Raw genomic sequence first — 27,558 nt, 5'->3', positions numbered from 1 at the left:
GGGTCTGAATCACAGAGTTTGAGATGCCATCCGTAGAACATCCCCTAGTGCTGAAATCCATACAGATAGATGTGAATTGTTTTCTGGAATCCTTTTTATTTTTAATGTCTTGGGGGGTTTGCTGGATGTTGGCTTTAACTTTCTTATCTAAAGGAAGATAGAAAATACTGTTCATTTCTGTAACCTTATGGAAAAATTATTGACATGCATTTTACCCATTTGCTGTTTGAAAAAGAAACTGGACCACACAAGGGACAGCCATGTGCCTTCATATCAGAATAAATGCTGTTTTCTTTTCAAGGAGCTTTTGTAAAAACACCTTCTCCACCTGTGTTCTTCTTCTTGCCTCCTCCCCCCACCCAAAGCTCGGGGTTTGGATCACATTGCTGAGAACATTCTGTCATACCTGGATGCCAAATCACTGTGTGCTGCTGAACTTGTGTGCAAGGAATGGTACCGAGTGACATCTGATGGCATGTTATGGAAAAAGCTCATTGAGAGAATGGTCAGGACAGATTCTCTTTGGAGAGGCCTGGCAGAGCGAAGAGGGTGGTGAGCCTTTTAACTTTATTACTATTTATAGAGCTTCAGAACCTGGCCATTGAGTCATTGGAATATTGTTGGCAACCAATGAGACCGTTTATCATGTAATACAATTTATAACAACAACAACAACAACAAAAAGTAGTTATTCATGTACTCGGCATTTTTTCTTCTGACCAGTCACTCATAAATGACATAATAATGTATTAATACTATTTTGCAAAAAATAATGAAAAACTTACCAGTCCTCTAAAACCAGCTGTTGAAAGCATTCTGTTCTCTGGGCAGAAACAGTATCCTGAAGAAGGGCTATGGGCAATTTATAAGGCAAGTAGATGACTTTGAATCACATAGAAGCTGTCAGATCCACCTTTCCCCTAAAACAGTCCAGAACAAATAGTTATTTTCTCCTTCAGAAGAGTCCTTGCCGTTAGCCCAGGCCTGTGATGTTTTATCACCTTTGTGATCAAAATTATTTTTATGCCTAACTAGAATAAGAACTGTAACCATCAGAAAAAGCAAAAAATGGAATTCAGTATAAATAATTGTTTCTTCATAAGACTCCTATACTTTCTCAAGATTTTATTGCTTAATCTTGTATTCCTTAAGGCGTTATATAGTTAGCAGCCTGAGACTTCACCAGTTTTATTCTTTTCACATAATGGTACCATTTCATTAGAACTTCTGGAAGACGTCTTCTTTAGTATATAATTTGCTCTCAGAGGATGACTCTAGAATGTCACTATAAGAAAGTCAGGTGTGAATATTTCATAAATAAAATAATGGTGACATATTATTTTAGTTGATAGATATGCACAGCAGGCGTATATGTGCTCAGTGTTATCCTCCTGAGCAATTAATTTTATCAGTTGTTTATCTGGGATCATAAAGAGATGCAAAAGTTAAGAGTGGAGTATCAGCTTTTCTTAGCAATTTTCATAAAAATATAGTTGGCTCCCTTTCTTTTTTGCATTTTTGAAATTCAATAATATAAACAAAATGACCTCTAAATATTATACCAAGTGCTTCAAGAAATTTCTGTCATTCTAGCTACTAGGAAAACTTTAAAATATCTCGCAAATTCCATTAAAGGAAGTAAACACCAGGCAATTCTTTGGTTATATAAAAATTGCATAAATGACAGCATACTGTTATTTCTTCTAAATACATTTTTCTTATCCTCACTTATTTCACTGTATAGAAAAATAGAAACCTTATATTTCAGAACTTATTTCCTACTTTGGAAATAACCTCTTTATAGTATAAGAAAACAAAATAGTATATAGTTGTATGGCATTCAAAGTCCATTATTTTGCTAAGCGTGCCAAGACCAGCCTTAGAAATAGAACAGGCAGTTGCTTACATGGGAAAATTTTAGGGCAGCTAGGAATATTCGTGTATCCCTCAGAGGAAGAGAAAAGAAAAAAAGAAAAGAAACTCTTCTAAATAACCCCTGACCTGAAATTTCCGTTACAGAGATTCATTCCCATAGCGGTTTTGTTCCCTGTTAAAATACACTTCTTCCCATTTGGACTACCAATGACAGTGAACCTTTATCAGACATTGGGAGTTGACAGTCTGTTTTTGAAGATAGAGAGAACAAGAAGTATAAACAGATTTTGGCAGATGGCAAAGCTAAACAGGCTTCACAATTTTGCTTAGGGTTGGCACTAAACTGCAAGATCTGTTATGTTACAAAGGGGAAAAAAAAACAAAGATCATTGGAGAGATGGCTTTTTGGCCTTTTAAAGGGGTATGTGAAAGGTATAGCTGAGAAATGATCTAGGATCCAGCTCTAATTATCTATCACTCTTTCCCCTATCTCTTCAACCACCGGAACCCATTCCTGCTCTTTTGAGTATCCTTCAGACTTCTGACCACATTCCTTTGTCTTTGACTCCATTTATCTTCTTAACTTGATATGAAATACAAATATTTGTCTACCCCATGAAAACCTCTTCCATTATCCCCTTGACTTTCTGTGGCTGCTTCTATTTTATATGTTGCCTTTCTTCCTGTGTTAATGTCCTCCCTGACTTTAAAAAAAAAAAAATTTAGTCTATGATCAGTTTTTCATTTTATTCTTTCAAGTTGTCTTACCAAGCCTACTATGTTAATAAAGTTTTTGTTATACCTTTCCCCAAATGCTGTCTTTGAAACTTTCTTCCATCTCCTCGAACCAAAAATAAATAAATACAGTTTTCTAATAAAACTTTGGATTTAACCTCTACTTTGCTGTTATATTTTATATCTAGGTAAATTTGACAGTCTGTTCCTAGGACATGAATTGTCATTTTCTCTCTTGAATAATACTGAATGTGCTCTCTCTGCTCAGTAATGCTAACTCTTAAAAGTATAATAAAAGACCGTTTGGAAAAAGTCCATTTTCTTAATCAGCAGGTCACATTTTATGATAACATTCTGAATTTAATATTTAGCATTTATCATGTACTCCCAAAGGTGCTAGGCGTTTCCTATGGAAGTGGTCCCTGTTGTCAAAGAGCTTCCGTCATAAAAGGTTTTGACTTACAACATAGACATAGATGGAGAAACCTGTTTTCAATACCTAGCCACCCTTTTTTGTAGCACCTTTGAAGAAAGTCATATACTTTTGCAAGGCCTGATAAATACAGTGTGGTAGAAAATGAGATCAGAGATTTATTTGATTTCTCTTTCCTTAGGATGTAGAGATAGTTTCATTGCATATGAAGACAATCCTGGGATGCCTGTGTATAATTGCCAGATTAAAAGGCAGACAAAACTCTCTGAGGAATGGTGGGCATTGAGAGATAATAAAGTTAAGAATATGGAATCTGAAGTCAAACTTAGATTCAAATCTCAGCTCTACTCACTAGCTATGTGACCTTGGGCAAGTTACTTGACCTCCCTGATTTCTTCTTTATCTGTAAAATTAGTATAGTGATTCCTACCTCATTAAAGGATGGAGTTAAAATTACTAAGTTATAATTATTAACCAGATTTAGATTATCTTCATTAAAAATCTGTTGTTATTGTCTGCAATGTGTTTATAGAATAAGATTGTTTAGAGTAGAGTACCTTTAAGCCAGAATTATTTCATAATGTCTTGTTTGCCCTTTATGTTGGTGTATCATGTTTCTTGCTCCTGTTTGTCCCTCTTTGAAAACTATTGTTTTAGCTTCTTCATTGCAGATTCCTCTATCCGTATTAACACAGAAGTCAGAGCCAGCTACCTTCCTGATAGGAAATTTTCTCAACTAATTTTCAAGGTGTATAATAGGAAGAGGGCAGGGGAGAAGCGCTCCTGGAGACATCAAACAATTAATTATATTGTAATGGAGCTATAGAGGGAGGAGTGGATGACTGGCCCAGAGAAAACATGATTTCTCGGGTGCCAGGATTACACTCAGAGGCATTTCTGCCTATCTCCACTTTGCAAGGCACGGTGCCAGTGAGAACAGCAGTTAGTACACCCATAGTGGGGTTTACTAGCTTCCACACCGTGTTTGGTGGGTTCTTAACTTCAGGATGAGGAATTAAATTTTTTACCCAGCAGGAAGTGATTGCCATTTACTGATTTTTTTTTTTGTAGCAAAGATCTAGCTTGGGATATGAGTATTCCAGAGATGTGCTGTCATAAGGAAGGAGATGCTAACAAATGTTGCTGACTGGAATCAAGGAAAGGGAGTAAAATGCATGTATGTATGCACATAGCCAGGAACACACCTGTACAAGTCCATTCCATGCCGTAGACTTGACAGCACATGCTCTTAGGCGTTTCTTTTCACCTTCCGTACATGCTGCAGGATACTCCTGTCGTCCTTTTGTTTTCTGTCAAAATGAATTGAATTGCTTCTTTTGAAGCATAGCTACACTGATCACCAGTAGCTGGGGTGCCTGAGCCACCGACACCTTACCCCCCAGAAATGAAGACTAGAAAAGTGTTCTCTGTGACAGAGAGCATGCCGCTGCCCATGATGCTAGGCTCTGCTTTACATAGTGAAACAAAGACGGGGGGGCATATGCCTAGTGCAAAGGTAATAATAGTTATTGTCACTAACAAAATTTTCTGTCTATCCAGAGGGCTGACAGATCAATAGATGAAATCTGATTTTATATGTGTATGTATATACCGTGCTTCCCCGAAAATAAGACCTAACCAGAAAATAAGCCCTAGCATGATTTTTGGAGTAAAATCGTTTTGCGTCTTTTGGAGTAAAAATTCATATAAGACCAGGTCTTGTTTTCGGGGAAACACGGTATATATATTCTGTTTATGTACTGACATTATAATATTTCTGAAGGCTTGACACTCTTATGTTCTGCACTGGAAATCATCATGTTTTAACCAAAAGCAAATCAATGTTAGCCCAGTTCCTTAGAGCTCAGAAAGTGACTCCTTGATGTGAGACTCCTGAAATCGGACTTAACGTCATGCCTCTCGAGGCTAGTTATGGAGACTATATGAAATGGTAACTGTGAAAACACTTGGAAGAAATGTGAAGTTCCTTGTGAATGCATAATATGATTTTTATTGGGAAATATTTGTATTTTTTAGGGGACAATATTTATTCAAAAACAAACCTCCTGATGGGAATGCTCCTCCCAACTCTTTTTATAGAGCACTTTATCCTAAAATTATACAAGACATTGAGGTAAGAATCTATGTATATTTGGGTATTTGCCAAACACTAGAGAATCATCAGTATTTTTAAGTAACAGCATTGTTAGAGCAAACATTAATGTTTATTAATGTAAATTAAAAATCAATTTCTTAAAAAAAGAATAGAGTAGGTAAAATATAGTGAATTGCCAGGCAAAAATTTGTGTTTGTAAGTTGTTTACTGGTAGATAAATAGATGAGAGAGAGAGAGACTGTGATGTCTTCATACAATAGTGAGACTCCTAAAGTTGTACTTATAACCTGATATTCAGATATGATCTGAATTGAGCCTCCATGGAAGTTCACTGGTAGAAATGGCCACTGTGTATGTAGGAAGAGCACTGAGCACATAACCTCATGTGGTTTATAGCTTTCTCTCTGTTGGTGAGCAGTCTCCTTCCACCAGGTTTATTATTTAATTGAACGAGTTATATGCAGGAGACTTCTAGAAAATAAATCTTGAATTACTTTACAAATGAAAAAATATTTTATAATTTTAAATAGTGGCTTTTTTAAAACATATTTTTAGTTTGCCTTAAGTTCTGTATATCCAATAGAGTGAAGCATTGAGCATTTGTCGTTGGTTGCCATGAAAGTCAACTAAGAGTTTAGTTCTGGTCCTTTCTTAATTGCTGCGTCTTTACCATTCCTTCTTCTCAGACAATAGAATCTAATTGGAGATGTGGAAGACATAGTTTACAGAGAATCCACTGCCGAAGTGAAACCAGCAAAGGTGTTTACTGTTTACAGTATGATGATCAGAAGATAGTAAGCGGCCTTCGAGATAACACAATCAAGGTGTGAGATCTCTTCAGTTGTGGGAAGGAGTGACGGTTGATCACATTCATTAATCAATCCAAAGCATAAATTTTAAGTATTATTTCCAGGAAGTAAGTGAGCATTCTTAGATTGTTTTCGGTCCCAAAGCCAAAATTATTTCCTTAAAGGATAGAGACCTGCGTCCCACCCCAACCCCCCAGAATGGATTGTTAAATTCTCTTCTTGAAGTGCACTGAATGGGCTACTCTGTTGGCCGTCACATAATTATAGGTTACCCCCGTTCCTTGATGAAAAGGATCAAGTCTGCATTAGTACTAAAGCCACGTATATCTAGGTGCTCACTATACCTGGAGAAAAGAACGCATTCCACACTCCTCTGGGCTTTTATTCTTTTGGGGAATCAAACACATAATAGAGCTAGCAAGTCTCTGCAGCACCCCATTATCACAGTGATCAAAAGGATCTTATTTGCCATCCTAGATCTGGGATAAAAGCACATTGGAATGCAGGCGAATTCTCACAGGCCACACGGGTTCTGTGCTGTGTCTCCAGTATGACGAGAGGGTGATCATAACTGGATCATCGGATTCTACAGTCAGGTAGAAAATTTCAAACAATCTTTTGAACTCTGAAATGCCAGATCTGCTCTGTTCTTTGTCATCAATAGTCATTCTGTATATATCTGCATGAACACAGTTCTGAAACTACATAACTAAACAAGAATAAACCATCAGCTCCCCCCCTCATTGTGTCAATCTAGAGCTAGAAAACTTGAATTAGGAATGATTAAGGTTAGTTTACATTTTTGTACATGTAAGAAACTACATGTTCTATTTTGATTTGGGGGAATCGTCCATTGTAGAAACTTGGTAAACCTTGCATTCCTTACAAAAACCACCTCACGGGAATGACATGAATGGAATGAAGCCTTCCTTTCAGGTGGCTATAACTGTAGTGCAGGCATGCGTTCTCTCCTTTAAAATGTGTACAGGTGAGCAATGCTTTCTCTTTGCCAGCCCCTCCCCTGCTGTCCCTGCAGTTTTTAATTGCAAGCATCACTAAGGGAGGGGCCTTCAATTTCCAGAGGCATTAGTGATTTGATGACACAGCCATTATGCTGCTGGAGTCCAGTGTAGCTTGAGTTCTGGGTACCAGCAGCACGGCTGGAAACCTGTGTTAGGAATTTTGCCTTAAGCTAAAGGATTTAGCAAACATAATGCATCAAAAGTAACTTTAAAAAAAATAGAAAAACAGTTAACTGCATTGTTAGATTCTCTGAAGTTAAATGCTTACCATTCTCAGATATCCTCTGTGAATAGAAAAGGCTGTTCCTATTTCTTATCTTTTGACTTAAAGGCATAGCAAACTCAGTTCTTATAGTTATCGACATTTAACATTTATTGGTGCTTGTGGAGTGCCTAAAGGAAGCTGAAACATTGTAGAGGCTAACATCATTTATAGGATAAGGGAAAAAATGATTTCTCAAAAAGGGGGTTAAACTGGAAAAGGAAATAAAATGTGTTATAAAAACCGAAGTAAATATACAAAAATAGAGTAATCAAAGTCAAATGCTGTATATCATCACACAAAATTCTCCTGCTATCCAAGGGCCCCGTGCTCTGATGTGAAGCCCATGTTTACCGTGGAATGGCTATTCTCATTCCTTCCACCAATCAAAGCACAGGAAAGAGGTCGTAGACTTAGGGGCCAGGTAATCTTGGTCCTTAACCTGTGTGGTGACATCTAAGATTCAGGGTCATCAAGCTCAAATCCATAGTATTAAGTCAGTTTGTTACAGAGGCTTCTCGGCCTATATCACTTCTAGTTCCTGAGGGCCATCCACTGATGCTGCTGTTATTAATCAGATTCCCAGTTTTAAATGTCTTATAAATGGTACCAGAAGTTTTATAATCATCTTGAAGTCTGGGTCCAATTATAGGTGATGGTGGCTGCTACCTCATTCCAGCTCCTCCACTTGCCCAGGTTTCAAGTAGTGTGCATGTCATCCCCTTCCTGTTCCCACTTTTTCAACCCAGACCTCTATCTACCACTTCCCCATGGTTCATCAGTACTCTTTACCTCAGCTCAACTTCAAAGTTGCAAAAGAACAGTAGGGTATAATATACCTATGAAAACGGGGCAGCAAGGATGGGGGACCTGCAGTGGTCAAATACTGGTAATAGATGGTAATGTATGTTCCATCAGAATCTCAGATAACCTTCTTAATGTTGTTTGTTCCAGGGTGTGGGATGTAAATACAGGTGAAATGCTAAACACGTTGATTCACCATTGTGAAGCAGTCCTGCACTTGAGGTTCAATAATGGCATGATGGTGACCTGCTCCAAAGACCGTTCCATTGCTGTATGGGATATGGCCTCCCCAACTGACATCACCCTCCGGAGGGTGCTTGTCGGACACCGCGCTGCCGTCAACGTTGTAGACTTCGATGACAAGTACATTGTCTCTGCATCTGGGGATAGGACCATAAAGGTAATAAAGCATTTTTCAATAAGTCTCCAACTTAGAGTAGGGGAGTTCATGTGAAAATATGATCACAGGCGATTTCATATTTAAACATCACTATTTAATTCAGATTCTAGTCTTTGTGTAAAAAGGTAATGAATGAGACAATTTTGGTTAGTATTTTATTACTATAAATAATGGTGAGTGTAAGAAGGGCAGGGGTAAATTTAGGTTCAAGAAAATTTGTCTGCAAGACCAGACGAACACCATAAAAGTAAGTCAATTTGAGGAATCCTCATGTGATAGCAACCAATGAGCCCTATACTATCATGAGTCAAACTTGTCATTGGTTTGGTTTGGTTCCATTTGGCTTGAGAAGTTGACTTCTCCCTATTGGTTCAGTCCTGTTTTCTACTTCCCCAAGACTCCAGTTGCCATAGATTTTACTAATGAAAGCGTCAAATCAACTGCCAAATGCTATTTTCTGTTTCAGGTATGGAATACAAGTACTTGTGAATTTGTAAGGACCTTAAATGGACACAAACGTGGCATTGCCTGTTTGCAGTACAGAGACAGACTGGTCGTGAGTGGCTCATCTGACAACACTATCAGGTGAGCAGCAGAAGGGATCGCTATTATCCTGCCATCCATTGTGTGTGCACAGTGCAAACACATCTTCAACTGTGGTATGTTTATAATAAAATCATTTTCCTTTCTGTAGCTTCTTACAGGTGAAAAGTTTGCCCCAAGCAGAGAGGCAGCACAGCAAAGCCTTTTATTGGTGTGTTTCCTTCCTGTGATAGTTTTATCACCAGATAGACCTATTTAAAAGGTACTGCTTAAATGAGGAAGTGGGCAGGAGAGATAAGTAGATTGAGGTTGAAAGCCCTTCCCATTAAATTTCACCTATCTACAGTTGAAAAGTACTAATAAATAGCTAAAGGCCATTTCTCTCCGCCACTGTTCTAAAAAAAAAAAAAAAGAAAAAGAAAAAAGATTTGTTTCCCTATTAGAAATTGTGCATTTTGTTTTCTTAGCATTGCATAATTGGCCGGGGAATTACTAGTCTTTGAGATTAGAAAGAATCCACAAATTGAAGTATTTTGGGTGTTTTCCATTCGCAAAGATGAATGACACAGATATGAATAGAATTTGGACAATTTATCGATCCTCTTCCTTCCTTCAAAGAAATACTGAGAGGATGAAAAGGCCATTAAAAAAACAGCAGATAGAGCTGTTGTTATATCTAAGGAAATTTTCATTCCTAGAAATCGTTTGGATTAGTCTGAAAGCATACAGTGTTTTTATATTAGTATATAAAAGTTTTTGAGAACTTACTTTGCATTTCCGTTACATGAGAAAGACTGTCCTAGATAGTGGGGGAAAGCAGAGATTGTCCTCAGTGAAAGAGGTGGACGGACATACTTTGTGAGGCCATGATGTCACTGACACTCTTCATCTCATTCTTACTGGTGATTTCAGGAAACATTACTTTTCTTGGCTTGGTCATTTCCTTCACAGGCAGCTGTGTGCATTGAATTCATCCTTTTTATGCCTTAGAGACCCTGGTTACAGAGTTATATAAAGCATTGTGCTTTGAAAATATATACTGTATTTGAACTTAAATCATACATTTTTCTACATGAGTTATATGGCAGAAAGGAAGTAAATTACATTGAAAGCAGTACATTTTTGTATAGGTGTTGATTTATTTTTGTGGATTTTTTAAAGACATATAAAGTATATTGTTTTAAAACATCCCAAGCTTATAAAAGAATACATGAAAATTCACTTAACTCAATTTTCTTTTCCAGATTATGGGACATAGAATGTGGTGCATGTTTACGAGTGTTAGAAGGCCATGAGGAATTGGTGCGCTGTATTCGATTTGATAACAAGAGGATAGTCAGTGGGGCGTATGATGGGTGAGTTTGCTAACAGAGTTAAAAAAAAAATCCACATCTGAATCCCTCCTGCCTTAGGATGTTAAATATAGCCTTTCCTTTTCTCTAAAAGATTACAGATTTCACAGAAAGGACTCAATACAGTAGTTCTTGTGTCTAATCTATGTGTTCGCCATTTTGTTTACTCGTTTCCAAAATATTCTTCCCAATCACTTAGTTGCACTTGTTTGCTTGTGATTTTTATTAATATTTCGTTTTTTTGGTTCTATAGTTATCTGTTTTGCCCTATAAAACAAAGAACTGGCCAAACCTAGTATAACAGGATATTCATATAAAATAGTGACTTATTAATAAAACTGAAACATTGGAGGGCAATATCGAGGGCTTAGTGTGATAGGGTCTTGAATTTTGATATCTTTGAATGATTTCTAGAAGTGCAGCTCTCTTATCTTATCACTTCTCCTAGCATTTCAGTTATGATGAGTTCAGTCATCTTTATTTTCTTCAGTCTAATTTCCAGTGATTTATAGAATCCATTCATGTTGTGGATGGAACCCATGTCTAGCAGTGCCAATCAAGCACATAGTAAATTCTTACAAGAGTATATTCACTTATGAAGGCCTCTTTATCATTTCTTCTTGTCAAGGTACCGGATTTGGAGTAGAAGGCTATAGTTCAAATATTGGCAGCTTTTTTTTTTTTAATAATATATATTCAGTATAGAAGTTTTCCTTTTTTTTTTTTTAAAGATTTTATTGGGGACGGGGAACAGGACTTTATTGGGGAACAGTGTGTACTTCCAGGCCTTTTTTTTTTTTTTCCCCCAAGTCAAGTTGTTGTCCTTTCAATCTTAATTGTGGAGGGTGCCATTCAGCTTCAAGTTGTTGTCCTTTCAGTCTTAGTTGCGGAGGACACAGCTCAGCTCCAGGTCCAGTTGCCGTTTTCTAGTTGCAGGGGGCACAGCCCACCATCCCTTGCGGGAGCCGAACCGGCAACCTTGTGGTTGAGAGGATGCATTCCAACCAACTGAGCCATCCAGGAGCTCAGCAGCAGCTCAGCTCAAGGTGCCTTGTTCAATTTTAGTTGCAGGGGGTGCTGCCCACCATCCCTTGCAGGACTCGAGGGATTGAACTGGCAGCCTTGTGGTTGAGAGCCCACTGGCCCATGTGGGAATCAAACCGGAAGCCTTCGGAGTTAGAAGCATGGAGCGCTAACCGCCTGAGCCACCGGGCCAGCCCCTTGGCCGCTTTTTAAATATCAGAAACTAACTTAACAACATTGTCTTAGTGTGTGAGCTGGCTATATTGATATATTAAGACAACTCAAGCAGCAGGAAGGGTAGCAGACCTACTTCTCTGCTTTGAGTCAGCCATCACTTGCATACCCTTGGGAAATTGTTCAAGGATGTGATGACATGTTCTAGCTAGGTCCAAGGTTATATTTTCTCATTCCCATGGTTTTGATCTGTACCCACTTTTCTTGGGTTTTGTCTTTTATTCGCCTTAAGGAGACATGACCCATAATTAATTTTTAGAAGGGCTAAACTTTTCTTATTTAAATGAAAATATAAGGATTTGTTTATATAAACTACAGAGCTCTTTAAATGTACCTCAGTCATCTACTACATGTGACCTGGGCCATTCTTAGAACTGACTAGAAAGAAGATCCTCAGAGTTACAGGTTTCCAGGTCTAAGTAATCTCTTATATCATTAAGAGGTTTAATGTGTAAGATCTCCTGGCCCCAAAGTATGGTGTAACTTGACTGTTCACTGTCTTCATCAGTTTGGTGAAAGCTAACCTGTTTGTCATTTATAGGTTAATCACGTACATTTTCCCCTGTTAAGACCAATAGTCTCTACCCACAAATGAATGCAAGAACCTAGTCTCCAAAACAAAAACGTTTTTATATACTTCTGTGAGCTGCATTTATCATGTAAACTATATTCACCATACATATTTATTGTCATGACTTTTTGCTATTCTTCTTGTGTTCCCTTAATTTTGCTTTTAACTAAGATTTTTGTCTCCTTTTTGATCTTTAGAAAAATTAAAGTGTGGGATCTTGTAGCTGCTTTGGACCCCCGTGCTCCTACAGGGACTCTCTGTCTACGGACCCTTGTGGTAAGAGTCTTGTTGTTTGGAGGGAGTTGGGGAGCAGGAAGGAGAAGAAATTAAACATTGATATGCTGTGGAGTATAGATCTGGATTTGATAGTTAGAACCTCACAAAACCTACTAAGTGGAAAGGCAACCAATACATGATAATAAAATATGTTTATATAATGCCTTTCATCCAAAAGTGCTTTAGAGACTATATATGGAGAGGAATGTGGCAGCTGTTTAACAGCTGCACAGCAACTTTACACATCAGTTTAGTACAGGAAGTGAATAAGAATTCTGTATCCACCAGAAACAGTAGGGGGTACTTAGGGAGAAGCAACATAATTACTCAAATTGGAACCTGTCCAGAATCTGAGGACCTGCACACCTGTGCCTGCAAAAAGTGTCATGGGAGTCTGCGTGAACCCCCTGCTTAGCCCCTTAGTTCTGCATCCTATTCAAGGCATGCTGCCTCCAGCAACTCAAATCCCATCTTTTTTATTCCACATACACCCCCTTGCCTGAACATCTTGACATTTGGGGGAAAAAGAGTGACTCAAAAAGAGGAATGTCACCTTCGAAAGCACTAAATTCTTTATCATTTGGTGTTTGCCAAAGGCCTGGATTATGAAATGTCCTAAGGTTAAAAGCTGCTTCCATGAGAAAAAGAATATTAGGTGGGGCACCAGGGAGGACAGAATCTTTTGCACAATTCAGGGAAAGATGAGAGCAAGCATTTGAAGCCCCAGTGTTGTAAATCCTGGCTCAAAATTGAGGCAGTCTCTGCTCTGGAGAAGAGAGAGATACATTTCTTTGTCATCCTTGTTGGATTTAAAGCTCAGTTTTTTCAGCACCAGACATGCTCTACCTTCATGTTTCACATGTTTTTAAAAAAAATGGATTCATTTACAATTAATCTAAGTCTGGTTTTTAAAGTATAATTTACATACAGCAAAATTTGCCCCATTTTTAGTGTTCTTCTGTGTGTAAATACCACAATCAAGTTAAAATAAAAAATTTCTATCACCCCCCAAAACTATGCCCCTTAGACTCACGCCTAGCCACTATTCATCTGTTTGCTGTCCCTATAGTTTTGCTATCTTATGAAATGTCATAGAAATGAAGTCATACAGTATGTAGCTTTTTTGCATTTGGCTCTTTTCACTTCATTTGAGATCTGTTCGAGTGTTAGTACCTGTTCTTTTTTGTTGCTGAGTAATACTCCATTGTGTGGATAAACCAATTTGCTTATTCATTCACCAGTTTAAGGACATTTAGAATGTTTCCAGTTTTTGGTGATACTGAAAACATTCCCATACAGGAATTTGTGTGTAATATTGCTTTCATTTCTCCTGTGTAAATACCTAGAAGTGCAATTTCTGGGTCCTATGATAAGCGTATATTTAAATTTGAAAGAACTACTACTGTGTTTCCCTGAAAAAAAGACCTAGCCAGACAATCAGCTCTAATGCGTCTTTTGGAGCAAAAATTAATATAAGACCCAGTCTTATTTATATAAGTAAATATTATAGTAAAATAAGACCGGGTCTTATATTAATTTTTGCTCCAAAAGACGCATTAGAGCTGATTGTCTGGCTAGGTCTTATTTTTGAGGAAAACACGGTAAGCTCTTTTCCAAAGTGACAGTTTGGGAGTTTGCAAATGCAAACCATTTTACATTTCAACTAACAGTATATGAGAGTCCCATTTTTCTATATCCTTGACAGCACTTGGTATTGTCAGTTTTTTAAAAAAATTATAGGCATTTGAGTGAGTAGTGGTTATAGTTTTAATTTGCATTTCTTTAATAACTAGTGGTGTAGAACATCTTTTCATGTGCTTATCTTTTGTGAAGTGTCTGTTCAAATCTTGTCCTCATTTATTGAATTGTCTTAACCACATTTTTTGCGGGAAACGAGTAAACTTGTCATATCGCCTCTAGTTGGAACCGGCAAAAATTTTGCAAAGTAAATAGAGACATCTTTTTAAACTAAAACACTGAAAGTTTCATAGAAAAATATCAAATAGATCGAAAGATATGAATATTTTACGGAAAGTCTAATTTTGGCGAGAAAATGTCAAAAAAGCCCCGCGTTACGATGCGATTTGGCGGGAAAATGCCCGTTTACAAAGTGTTAACTTTTTGAAAACAGATTTATTGAAATATACTTGACAGCAATAAAGTGTACATAATTAAAATATATAACTTAATAAATTTTGATGTATATACATACCAATGAAACCATGCCTTCAACCAAGATAACGAACATATCTTCATGCCCCCTGTTAATCCCTCTTTCCCATCCCACCCACTTCCGCCTGCTCCGTTCCCCAGGCAACCACTGATCTGCTGTTGGTCAGTTGCATTTTCTAGGGTTTAATTAATGGAATCATACAGTGTGTATTCTTTTTCGCCTCTTTTCATTAAGTATAATTATGTTGAGATTCACCCATGTTATTGATGTATATCAATAGTTCATTCCTTTTTTAAAATTGCTGAGTAGTAGTCCATTGTATGGTTGGTTATACTACAATTTATTTATCCACTTGCCAGTTGATGAAAATTTGGATTGTTTCCAATTTTTGGCTATTACAAATAAAGTTTCTATAAATATTATGTGCAAGTCTTTGTGTGAACATATGCTTTCATTTCTTCAGGGTAAATCCTAGGAGCAGAATTGCTAGGTCATATGGTAAATGTATGTTTAATATTTTTAGAAACTGTTAAACTGTTTTCCAAAGCAATTGTACCGTTTAACATTATAGTACAACAGTGCATGGGAGTTCCAGTTACTCTGCATCCTTGCCAATACTTAGTACAGTCTTTTCAATTTGAGTCATTTTAATAAATGCTAGGTGGTACCTCATTTTGATCTTAATTTGCATATCCAGTGTTAATAATATTGAACATTGTTTCATGTGTTTATTTGCCATCCATATATCTACTTTGGTGTAGTGTCTGAATCTGTTGTCCATTTTTTAAATTGAGTGGTTTTCTTATTATTGAGTTTCGGTATTTCTTTACATATTTAGGATACCCATTTTGTTTTTGTTTTGTCATTCCCTTAAAAGATTTCTTTTGAAAAGCATAAATTCTTAATTTTGATTAAGTCCAAGTATCAACTTGGACTTAGATGGTATTTGATATTATACCTAAAAAATAAATCTTTGCCTAATCCAAAGTCACACAGATTTTTTTTTCCTCTGTATTTTCTTCTAGAAGATTTATAGTTTTAGGTTTTACATTTTGGTCTATGATTCATTTTGAGTTAAGTTTTGTGGGTGGTACAAGGTATGGTTCAAAGTTCACGTGGATATCCAGTTGTTCTTGTACCATTTATCCAAGACTACCCTTTTCCTCTGAATTGCCTTTGCAGCTTTGTCAAGAACCAATTGACTACATATGTGTGAGTCTACTTTATGGACCTATTCATTTCCATTGATATTTTTGTCTATCTTGATGCCAATATCATGCTATCTTGGTAACTAGCTTTTTAATAACTCATGAAATCAAGTAGTGTAACTTTGGTCTCAGCTTTGTTCTTTTTCAAAGTCTTTGTGGTCCTTTGAATTTTGATGTGAATTTTGAATCTGTTTGCCAATTTCAGCCTCTACCCCACCCTCCTCACACCCAAAAAAAATCAGCGATTTTTATTGGGATTGTGTTAAATCTAGATCAGTTTGTCTTGGTGAGAATTGACTTCACTACTGTGAACCCAGCAATCCCTCCTTTTGTTTAGGTCTTTCAAAAATTTCTCAGCAATGTTTTATAGCTTATAGTATAAAGGTCTTATACATCTTTTATCATATTTAATCCCTAAATATTTCATATTTTTAATGCTATTGTAAATTTTCAATATCTGGAATGTTCATTTCAAGTATATAGAAATTCACTTCTTTTCCGATCTGTGTACCTTTCATTTCTCTTTCTTGTTTTGTTGTCTTGACTAAGACTTTTAGTACAATGTTCAAAAGAATCGGTAAGGGGGGCCGGCCTGGTGGCTCAGGCGGTTAGAGCTCCGTGCTCCTAACTCCGAAGGCTGCCGGTTCGATTCCCACATGGGCCTGTGGGCTCTCAACCACAAGGTTGCCAGTTCAATTCCTCGAGTCCCGCAAGGGATGGTGGGCTCTGCCCCCTGCAACTAAGATTGAACACGGCACCTTGAGCTGAGCTGCCTCCCGGATGGCTCAGTTGTTGGTTGGAGCGCGGGCTCTCAACCACAAGGTTGCCAGTTCAATTCCTCGAGTCCCGCAAGGGATGGTGGACAGCGCCCCCTGCAACTAAAATTGAACACGGCACCTTGAGCTGAGCTGCCGCTGAGCTCCCGGATGGCTCAGTTGGTTGGAGCCTGTCCTCTCAACCACAAGGTTGCCGGTTCGACTCCCGCAAGGGATGGTGGGCTGTGCCCCCTGCAACTAGCAACGGCAACTGGACCTGGAGCTGAGCTGCGCCCTCCACAACTAAGACTGAAAGAACAACAACTTGAAGCTGAACATAACCCCCCACAACTAAGATTGAAAGGACAACAATTTGACCATTGTTCCCCAATAAAGTCCTGTAAAAAAAAAAAAAAAAAAAAAAAAAAGAATCGGTAAGAGTGGATGTCCTTATCTTGGGAAAAAGGCATTTGGTCTTTCACCATTTTATATACACATGTATGTACATATATGTTACTTTCTTTCTTTTTTTCTTTTTTTAAGGAGGGCACAGCTCACAGTGGCCCATGTGGGGATCCAACCGGCAACCTTGGTGTTATCAGCACCATACTCTAACCAACTGAGCTAACCGGCCACCCCTATACATATATGTTAGCTATAGGTTTTTCATAGACACCTGTTATCAGGAGATTAAGAAGTTCCTTTCTATTCCTAGATTGCTGAGAGTTTTTATTAGAAATGGATGTTGGATTTTGTTCAATGCTTTTATCTGCATCTATTGAGATGATCTCACATTTTCACCTTTATTCTGTTAATTGGTATATTACATTGATTTTTTAATGTTAAACACAACTTTGCATCACTGCAGATCCCATGGACATTTAAAGGATAATAATAAAGAAATACTATGAACAACTTTATGCCCCAAAACTTGATAACCTAGATGAAATGGACCAATTCCTTGAAGGATATAATCTTCCACAGCTTACATTGGAAGAAATAGACAATCTGAATAGACCTATACCTATTAGATAAATTGACGCCATAATTAATAACATTCCAAAACAGGAAACATGAGGCACAAATGGGTTCAGTGGTAAATTCTACCAAATGTTTGAGGACGTTATACCAGTTCTCTGCAGTCTCTTCCAGAAGACAGAAGCAGAGTGAATACTTCCTAACTCTTTACGAGGCCAGCATTACCCTAATACCAAAACCAGACAAAGCTATTACAAGAAAAAGAAACTGCAGACCAATATGTCTCATGCACACAGATGCTCATCTATGAGCTCATTTGCATCTTGTAAAGAATGTAAAATGGTACATCCTCTATGGAAAACAGTATGGCAGTTCCTCAGAACATTAAAGATAGAATTGCCAAAGGATCCAGCGTTCCCATTTCTGGGTATACAATATATCCAAAAGAATCAAAAGCAGGATTTCAAAGAGATATTTGCATACTCGTGTAGTCTTGTCACTCCTCCTTATGTTTAGTGATTTCACAATAAGGATAATTTCTGAAATTATTTAAAAGGTAGTAATATGCCAATAAAATGAAGTAACTTAAAATAAATTTCAACAAAATATTAGCAAATTGAACTCAACAATGTGTAAAAAGAATTATATACCATGACCAAATGGGATTTATTCCAGTTATGCAAAGCAGGTTTAATATTCAAAAATCAATTAATGTAATCCATCACATCAGAAAGCTAAAGAAGAAAAGCACATGTTTATGTCAGTAGATGCAGAAAAGGCATTTGGCAAAATCCAACATCCATTCATGATAAACTCAGCAAACTAAGAATAAAGGGGAATTGCCTCAACTTCTTAAAGAAATATGCAAATTAAAACTCCAGTAGAGTACCACTATAGCTCTACCAAAATAGTAAGATTGACAGTATCAATTTGTTGAAGATGTGGAGCAGCTGGAACTCTGATACATGGCTGGTGAGAGTATAAATTGGCACAACTTTTAAAAAACTGTTTTGCCGTATCTACTACAGCTAAACATGCACCTACTCCATGGCTCAGTAGTTCTACTCCTAAATGAAATGAGAGCATATATCCATCAAAAGACATGTGCATAAATATCTATAGCAGCTTTATTTATAATACCCAAAACTAGTCAGTCCATATGTCCACCACAGCAGAAACGATAAGTTGTACTGTGTTCATATAATGGAATATCAACCAGTAATAAGAAAAAGACTGAACTACTGTTACATGCAGTAACAGAGAGGAATCTTATACTGTTGAATAAAAGAAATCAGGAAAAAAGAATACATGCTGTTAATGAGTATATTTATATGAAATTGAAGAACAGGAAAAATGAATTGATAATACCATGTTTCCCCGAAAATAAGACCTACCCCAAAAATAAGCCCCAGTTAGATCATCAGCCAGACGGATGCATTTAGTACGTTATGACGATGTTCCAGAAGAAGATGACATGACTGTATTTGAATAAATGTAGATTGTTATACATGAAAATATAAGACATCCCCTGAAAAAAAGCCCTAATGCGTCTTTTGGAGCAAAAATTAATGTAAAACCCGGTCTTATTTTCGGGGAAATAACAGTATAAGACCCAGTCTTATTTTCGGGGAAATACGGTATAAGACTCGGTCTTATTTTCGGTAGCATCAGGGGGAAGGTAGTACTGACTAGTGAGTAAAGGGCATGAGAGTGCTTTCTGGGATGCTGGAAGTGGTCAGGGTGGTGGTTACTACAGTGGTGTGCTAAATAGGCATAACTGCTTATGAGAGCCAAATGTTACATTTTCATGAATTTTGCAAGCTCGTTGACCTCCCACGGTAGCTTGAAGTTGGCCAGGGTAGGAATTTTTACACCATGAAAATGTGCAAATGCTTTTCACAAATTGGGGAGAGTTCATTGATAAACATTTACCAGCACACCATTGACTACTATCAAGCTTTGGCCTCTGATGGTAGAAGAATCCTAGAGATTCAGAGAGAGGATAAAGCAAGGGAGTCACTGAGGGATGGTTTTGTTCAGCCTAAGCCTAGGAGAGCTAGCAATAAGAAAGTAGCATACTGGTGGACGTGTCTCAGCTCTGGTGAATATTATTTTAATTGTATTTGAAATCAACTGCCCAATATTTGACTTTTCTATCCTGCCTTTAATCCACATTAAGTTTTTTCTCTGTGTTCTTGAAACAACTAAACAGAAATTTATCAGCATAAAATAGCCTTTTCATAGACTCCTGACATGTTGCTGAATTTGTGTCCTTTTGATTTCAAATAGCTCAAAAGTTTTTGTTTCTGCTTCTTCAGGAGCATTCTGGAAGAGTTTTCCGACTCCAGTTTGACGAATTCCAGATTGTCAGTAGTTCACATGATGACACAATCCTCATCTGGGACTTTCTAAATGATCCAGCTGCCCAAGCTGACCCTCCCCGCTCCCCTTCTCGAACATACACCTACATCTCCAGATAAATAATCATACCCTGACCTCATACTTGCCCAGGTATGAAAAAGAATTGTGTGCATGGCCCTGTGGGTAGGAGACGGAATATTGGCTCTAAGGAATATTGCTAGTTCATGGAGCCTTCTCTTGTCCTTTACCTCTCCAAGTCCTGGAAGGCAAGGGAAGCCAACAATGTGAGACAGGACTAAGGCTGCGTATTGGATGCTGCCTTCATCCAGGTAGCCAGCCTCAGTTCTAGATGATTCTTGAATGAGATTTAGATGACTCTTGTATAGAACTAATGATTCCCGCCCCAGTTATCTGATAGGATTGTTGAGAAAGTAAGAGATTTTAATCAGTTTCAAAACTAAGAGTAACAACCCAAAAGCCTATGGTTTTGTATTTCCCAGATCAAACCAGTACCTATAATAGAGACCCTTTAAACCAGGTAGATAATCTAATGTGCAAATGGGGAAATCTCATGGTGAAATACGCTGATTTCTCACAGCTCTGCCTTGTCAGTGTCATTTGATTATAAAAGGTAGCTTTTTTTAATCCTCATTTCCAATCCCCACCTTCTCAAAAAATAAAAAGAACTGTCCTTTGACCTTGGAAGTAGCTTTGGAATTGGTGAGAACTCTGTGTACTCTCCCACTCAAGTCTTCGTCCTCCCTCTGAGGCAGGAAAAGATGGTAAAATTTGTCTCTGTCTATATTATGGTATATTCAGATCGTACCTTGTGTCCTAAGCAGGTCAAATGCTTTAATTGGGTTATTGTTGGTTTGGGGAAATTGCACTACTACTGGGGAACGTTGCCGTTATTACGATTTCTTGTTTCCCATGCTTGCGTCAGTTCTTAACGGCAGAAGTACACGTGTAGTACACTTTCCTGCACACCTTTTGGCAGTGGTTCTTCTGAATGGGGTGGTTCGTACCCTGCTGGGCTCATTTCTCACAGAGGACACACAGCTTCCTCGTCCCTCAGCCTCCTCAACCAAGTCACACAGGCAGTCCTGAGTGACAGTCCTAGATGTGTGCCCTTGGGCAAGTAACTTCCCAGAGCTTTGGTTTCCTTATTAGTAAAGTGAGGGTTGCAGTACCTACTACACAAAGCTGTTGTGAGGATTGCATTGAAATGTTATGTGTAAAATTCTTAGTACTTTGCACAGTGCCTAGCACATAACAAGCCCTTGGTAAAAAGTGGTCATTAATATTAATATTGTAATCATCATGTTACCTATCCCCCCCCCCTTTGCCAAAATTTTCTCTTCCTAAGATTTCTATCCATTTTGCCATTTTTAATATTCTTCCTGGTTCTCTTACTGCTTATGTATCCTTCCCCTCTCAGCTCTAAAACAGAGATCCCTTAAGAGTCTATCTCAGGCCTTTCTTCCTTATTTAAGTTCCCTGCTTTGGCTGTCTTGTCTCTTCCCCAGGCTCAGCTCTCAGCTCAGTGTGGATGGCTCTAAAATGTGGGTCTCTAGTCCCACCCTCTGCCTTAGTCTCTAGGCCACATAGCAGCCACCACCTACACATCTGGTTTTGGAAGCTGCTCAGGGCCAGAACCTTAGAACTGCCCTCCCTGCTGTGCCTTTATAGGGAGCAGGTGACAGCTTGCTGCTACACCCTCCATAGTCACCCTTAATCTCAAGACATGAGTCGTGTGTGAGCGCTGTGCCCTGAGCATGTCAGTGAGCCCCGCAAAGCCCCCACACAGACCACGTAGCCTCTGACAGGAGCTACTGCTCAGCACGGGCAGAGAGCAGGCCTGAAGAAGGACCTCTGAGCCCGTCTCCCAACTGACACTAAGTTAATATTCTTTTCCTTATAGAGCAAGTGAGAAATACAGGGAAAGGGACTAATGACTATTTGCTCTGTTTTCACACAGGACTCATTAAAGTTGCGGTATTTAACATATCTGCCAATACCAGGATGAGCAACAACAGTAACAATCAAATACTACCCACTTTCCCCAGACTAGCCGAGGAGCGGGGCTTTGAGACTCCTGTTGGGACACAGTTGGTCTGCAGTCGACCCAGGAGGGTCTGCTCAGCACAGCTGACTGCTTCCGTGCTGCTATCAGAAGATGTCTTTTATCTTTCATGAATGATTGGAACTTTGAAACCTCACCTCACTTCCCCTCCTCCTTTCCCCTCTGCACCCGTTTCTCCCTTACTTGGTTCCAGACAAAGATGACTTATAAATATATTTAGTGTTTTGCCAGAATCTCTCTTGCTTTGCCATTAAGCAGAAGAACCAGTTTCCCGATATAGCCTGCTGGGAGAGACCCACTTCTAGGGGGTGCACCTTCCAGCCAGACCACGCCCAGTGTCTCCCCATGAACTACAGGAATTCCCAGCGCCTGGCAAGATGGGTGCAGCCCCCTGAGCTTAAGCGGAGACAGCTGACTGTGCAGCCTCAGGGGCAAAGAGACAGGAATGCACACACTGGGAGATCGGCTCTCTTCCTTCCAGTTCTTTCTCTCTTTCTGTCCCTCTTTCCTCCCTCCCTCCACTCCCCTTCAACCTGTTTCTCTGCACCTGAGAAGAAAGAGTATGAAGAGAGTAGCCTCAGTTAGCATGAGACAAATCAGCTAGAAAATGTAACACTTAGAAGAGTTAAATGCTGTTCAGTCAGAATTTCAAACCTAGGCTTTTGCTGCAAGTGACCCTATGTGACAACAGTGGGTTCTCAGACATGGTCCTCTCATCATATTTGCAACTCTTCTCTCTTCTCCTAATACGCACCCCCCTGCCCCCAAAAAAGGTGGGGAGCAGAAATTTCCTGGGCTCCATCAATGACCACATCTTTCCTGGACTCAGCAGTCTCCTTGATTCCATGTAGAGTGTGGAAAGGAGTTGCTGATTGCATTTCCTCTCATTAACAATTAGATGTGTAATAAAAAGCGTTGTACTTCATCTTAAATCACTGGTAAGGCTCAGCCTACAGAAAGGTTTGAAATGGCCAGAGCCAGTGGCTCAGTGCGTTCTGCGTAATGGTTCACATCTCTGATTTCCTCACCAGGGCCGGTGAGCACACAGGCGCCTGCATCTTTGCCAAGACCGCAGTCAGTGGCTTAAGAGGTGGCCAGGAGTAAAAGTTGATTCCTTTTTCATTTAGGTCAGTAAATATCATTTCTCAAAAATCAAGCTAATCATCTCAACCTTGCACTGCAGAACCTTCTGCTTTTCCCAAACCTGGTATTTACAAAGGGCAAAGCTGCCAGAGAGAACAGATCAGGGTGAAGTCTGGCACACAGGGTTTATTATGGGGCAGAAACTGCCTTCTCTTTCCTTTTCTTCCTCCTCCAGGTCTTATTGACTCTCCACTCTCCCCAACCAGTAAAGTTTCTCTGGCAGCTGGTGAACAGCATAAACGGACCTCAGCAAGGCCCAAGCAGACCCAGCACTTGAAAGGCAGCTTATGGGCTGTCGGTGTACAGCACGTGTGCCACCCCGACCTGGGAGCGTTAGGGAATACTGCCAGCCTGTGCCCCTTGTTTCCTGGGCAGGAGCGGCCCTCCACCGTCATTTCAGGTGGCATGGACACGCCCATTAAAGGCCATAGCACAGCCTCATGTTTCCCTTGGAAGCTGAGCCTCAGGCCCATTGTGTCCATTCCTGATCAAAGCAGGATGGGAGCCAGTTGCAGGTGACCTCAAAGCCAGGCCACCTTTAGTTTAGCAGAGGAAGGGGGGAGAGAAAGCCATCTTCACTCTTACCTCTGATTTGCAAAAAGGTATCCTCTTCCCAAAAAAAGAGGGTATCCTCTTCCCTTTTAAAATGACACATGAAAAGGCAGGTTGCGCATATGCGTTTTTCCTTCCTGCTTTATGAGTGCTTTTAAGCTTTTAGTTCCAGGTTAACATTCAGAAAATACTTCCCAGTGTAATGATATGTCATTGCCCAGGAAATATTTTCTGAGTGTAATTCCCTTCCCAACTACCCAAACGCTACAGAGAAACGTTTTCTATCTAGTCACTATCAGGGTTCCCTGTGTATTGTGTTGACTATTAATGGCTTCTTGTGATTGGTTAAGGATTCTACTATCGATGAGGCGGAGGGCCGTCAGCCCTGAAAAACACAGGCCAGGCATTAAAGAAGCACGGATTTTAAGCTATTTCAAAATATTGTCCAACAGCCATAACTTTACTAGCCCTTCTGTTATATGCTGCTGTTCAAAAGTGGAAGCTGTTGAATATTCATTGGTGCCCGGGGTTTTGCTCTCCCATGTAGGTTCAGTTGAAAGTAGATTGTTTCTGAGATTGTTCTGAAGCTTGTCCAGTACATCATAAATGAGATTGAGGTGGGCCCTGCAGTCTGGAGCCATTAGCTCCGTTGAGGATATTCTCCCAAGTTGTCCTTTGCTGCTGATGAAATGGGAATGAAGTTAAGTGGTCTGAAAAACTTGAGTCAGTCACATTCTCAGCTCTGGGGGTCATTTACCAGTTCATTGTAGAAGAAATAATCAGGTAAGTAGAAGTTCATTTCCAGAGAAGGTAAACCCCACTTACCATCTCTGCATGATTTCAGTGGGAATTGATTATCACTAATCCCCAACTGGGCTAGAATAAATGTAAAGTTTGACCTTTTTAAAAAGAGAAACAAAGAAAGTCAACACATTTAAAGGAATGGTAGAAAAGGAACTGGCGGTGTCTCTGGGCTCTGAAATGAAATGTCTCCATTGTAGATTAGTCTCTTCTCACTAAAATTCCAAAGTGGGCCTGAAAGAAACATTTCTTAAAGGTGGGAGGAAGCCCCTTCCAAGGTGGGGAAGGGGCGTGGGGAAGGGGCGTGTGCATGCAGGCTCTGGGATGCGTGCAAGCTCTCCGTTCATACTGGGGCTGCCTGGACAAAGCCAGCATCCCTACGTGTGTGTATTTCCACCCGAGAACATCCTTTTACTTTCCTATGTGCAGTTTGAAAGTAAATGTGAATTGTGAATGGGAGGCCTTTTACATTTGTCCCTTGGCAAAATTCTTTCTGGTGATTCTTTACCAGAAACTTCAGAGACAGGGACTCTCTGGAACTCTATTGACAAATAATAAAATCTGGCCCTCATAACTTGTTTCCGAACTGAAAAAGACCCTGGGACTCTGAAATCATTCTGTTTTCTGCCTGAGTAAGAAAAATCCTTTTTCTTTTGTAAAATCAAAAGCTGCAGAGAAGAAAGTAGGCACTCTTCTCCTTTCCCGTCTCTTGGTACCCATTGGTCTAAACAGCTGGGGTTGAGCTCCTTAGCATGTGACTGTGTGGAAACAAAGGGCTTGGGGTGGAGAGGGTGGGGTAGATTGGAAATAATTAGGGCGATTGTTTTCTTTCCTAGAATTAGATTAAATGCCTTGGTATTGTTGACCTTCTTGGCATCCTCCATTTGCCTTAGATGGTAATACCTTCCTACCTGAAGTGGGAGCAGCCCAATCCAGAATAGTGCCAGCCTGTGGGGCTAGGCTACAAACTTGATTCTCCAGGAATCCAAGGTACTTCCAGGTGGAAAAAGGGGTGCTTAGCTCACCACCACCACCTGTGACCGTCCAGTTCTTTAGTCATCAGGTTTACCATATGACTTATTAAAGTCACACATTTCTGATCTCCTTCCCTGTTTGGGTGAGTTCAAGCTGAAGAACATGGAAAGGTGCCCATGCTTCTCCTCGCCTTCCTCTACGTCCTAGAATAGCAACTCTCACGTCTAACACGTGCACCCAGGGCCTGCAGGCTCAGTCCCTCTCCCTGGGCTCCAGCCACACAGCTGACCACGGACAGCCCAGAGCCCCTGACTTTCTCCACAGTCTCAACACAGTCGGTGCCAGAAAGACAGCCATGTCTTAGGGCAACTCAGCTGAGCTTTGCTGCTTGTTACTTTTACCTGTAGTTCATTTGTGATTTCAGAATTCTTGAACTGAGGAAAGAAACCAAAAGGGCATGATTATGGCTACCTGATTTCAGGTGGAACTTAATGCATTGATATCCTGAAGCCTCTGTGTTAGAAGTTGAGTACCAATGATCTGAAATTTCCTAGAGGCAGATGGTATCTAAACTGTGTGCTTTCCAGCTGACTTTTAGCTGCTGATGGGCCGTGTCTGTGTTTAAGGATGAGTGTAGTAAATAGTATTATAAAGCATCACCCCCCCTCTATCCTTTTCCCTTCTTGGACACTGAAGGAAAGACCAACAAGGAAGGTTAGACCTCTGGGTACCAAGGGAACTTACCGTCCCAAATTAGTGATCACTCAAGCCCACCCCAGACTTCTGAGGGCGTCTCACTGGACTCCTACTAGGGCAGGCCTGGCAACAGATGTTGAGCCCTTTGTTCTCTAGACTTAAGTACTGACTGCTTTGACTTTTGTGATTATGTTTTGGTGATGTGTAGTCAATGTACCAATTATGTTCACAACCTAGGATCATGATAATAGAGTGTGTTTTGCTTTTTTTTTTAACTGTTCAGAAAAAAGTAACTTAAATTACAAATATAAGATTAAAGTGAATTTTCTAAGTGTCTTGTCTCTTTGTCCAACATCAAGAGGACTGAGTTTTTCAATATACAGATTAAGGGGGTGCAAAGATACCTGACATGAGAAAACAACACTGGCCTGTAGACAAGTCAGAGCCAAATGGTGTGAATACATATGGGGCCCCTGGCGTATTGTTAATGCTCCGTGTTGAATTAAATTTAAGCCAAAATGGTATCTAATTTGGGAACTGGTCAACATAGCCTATAACAATCCCACTTGAACCCAGAGTTTAAATGTTCCTCTGCCACCTGCCTCCTCAGAGGATGAGAAGATTTGGGTTCTCCTGCATCCCATTTGGTCAGTTTCTAGTCAGGTGAGCTCACCTTCAGGAGCAACCTCCAGAGAGAGGCCAACAAGCTATAAAAATGAAGGGAACATTGACTAGGAGAAACCCACCCCCTTTCCCTCCTTCAACCAATCCTAGGGAGATGGGTACAAGGTTACAGGCAGGGCCGGCCTCCCTCCTGTCCCTCTTCTCCCCTCCCAGAGTCAGAAGTAGAACCCTTGTCAAAGTTACCCACCCCGTTTTACATCAGCTTTCAGTAGTAGTATCCTCCCTGCTCCACCCGGCTCCCCAGCCGTCAGCCTGTGTTCTCTGCCTGTCATACCTAGTCCTCCCATTCTCAGGCTGGCGAGTCAGGGCCCCAGGGCTGACCTATCCTTGCTGGCATAACCAAGCATCAGGTGTACGCTGTGTTTTGCAGATGGGGAACCTCAGCAAGAAAAGAGACTCCCCACACGAGTCGCCTCCCTAACAACTAAGGACAGGGAAGGAGGACTCAGCAGAGACGAGTCAGGGCCTCTGGCAGCTAATCAGTAGTCACTTGCCAGCTGGACTCCTGAGCCTAGTATTGAGCAGAGGCTGGGCCAGCGGGGTTATGGTCTCACCGTCAAACCAGTGTCCGATGGTTTCCCTCAGGAAGGCTGGAGTCTAGGGCACCCCTGGAGGACAACCCTGAAGTCACTGTTTCCCAAAGCCAGGCTGGGCTGGGTTGGGATCCCTCTCCCCTGGACACCTATAGCTGTGT

General features: G+C 39.9%; 1 protein-coding gene across 12 annotated transcripts in view; it reads left to right on the top strand.

Annotated features, from left to right (window-relative positions):
• BTRC (beta-transducin repeat containing E3 ubiquitin protein ligase) overlaps positions 1-26,503 on the top strand; it is a 167,740-nt gene extending 141,237 nt beyond the window's left edge. For all 12 annotated transcript variants that reach the window (XM_019724949.3, XM_019724948.3, XM_019724946.3 and 9 more), the window contains 10 exons: positions 366-552; positions 5,081-5,177; positions 5,846-5,983; positions 6,446-6,564; positions 8,207-8,456; positions 8,923-9,041; positions 10,244-10,354; positions 12,377-12,455; positions 19,888-20,080; positions 21,909-26,503. In XM_019724949.3, coding sequence (XP_019580508.1) covers positions 366-552; positions 5,081-5,177; positions 5,846-5,983; positions 6,446-6,564; positions 8,207-8,456; positions 8,923-9,041; positions 10,244-10,354; positions 12,377-12,455; positions 19,888-20,049 — 1,262 coding nt within the window. In that variant the 3' untranslated portion in view covers positions 20,050-20,080; positions 21,909-26,503. The remainder of the gene's footprint in view (positions 1-365; positions 553-5,080; positions 5,178-5,845; positions 5,984-6,445; positions 6,565-8,206; positions 8,457-8,922; positions 9,042-10,243; positions 10,355-12,376; positions 12,456-19,887; positions 20,081-21,908) is intronic.
• The last annotated feature ends 1,055 nt before the right edge of the window (positions 26,504-27,558 follow it).

The sequence above is a fragment of the Rhinolophus sinicus genome, chromosome 15 (assembly GCF_057876585.1).
Source record: "Rhinolophus sinicus isolate RSI-liver-muscle chromosome 15, RSI-T2T, whole genome shotgun sequence".
NCBI lineage: Eukaryota > Metazoa > Chordata > Mammalia > Chiroptera > Rhinolophidae > Rhinolophus > Rhinolophus sinicus.
This window is presented reverse-complemented; position numbering and strand designations above follow the sequence as displayed.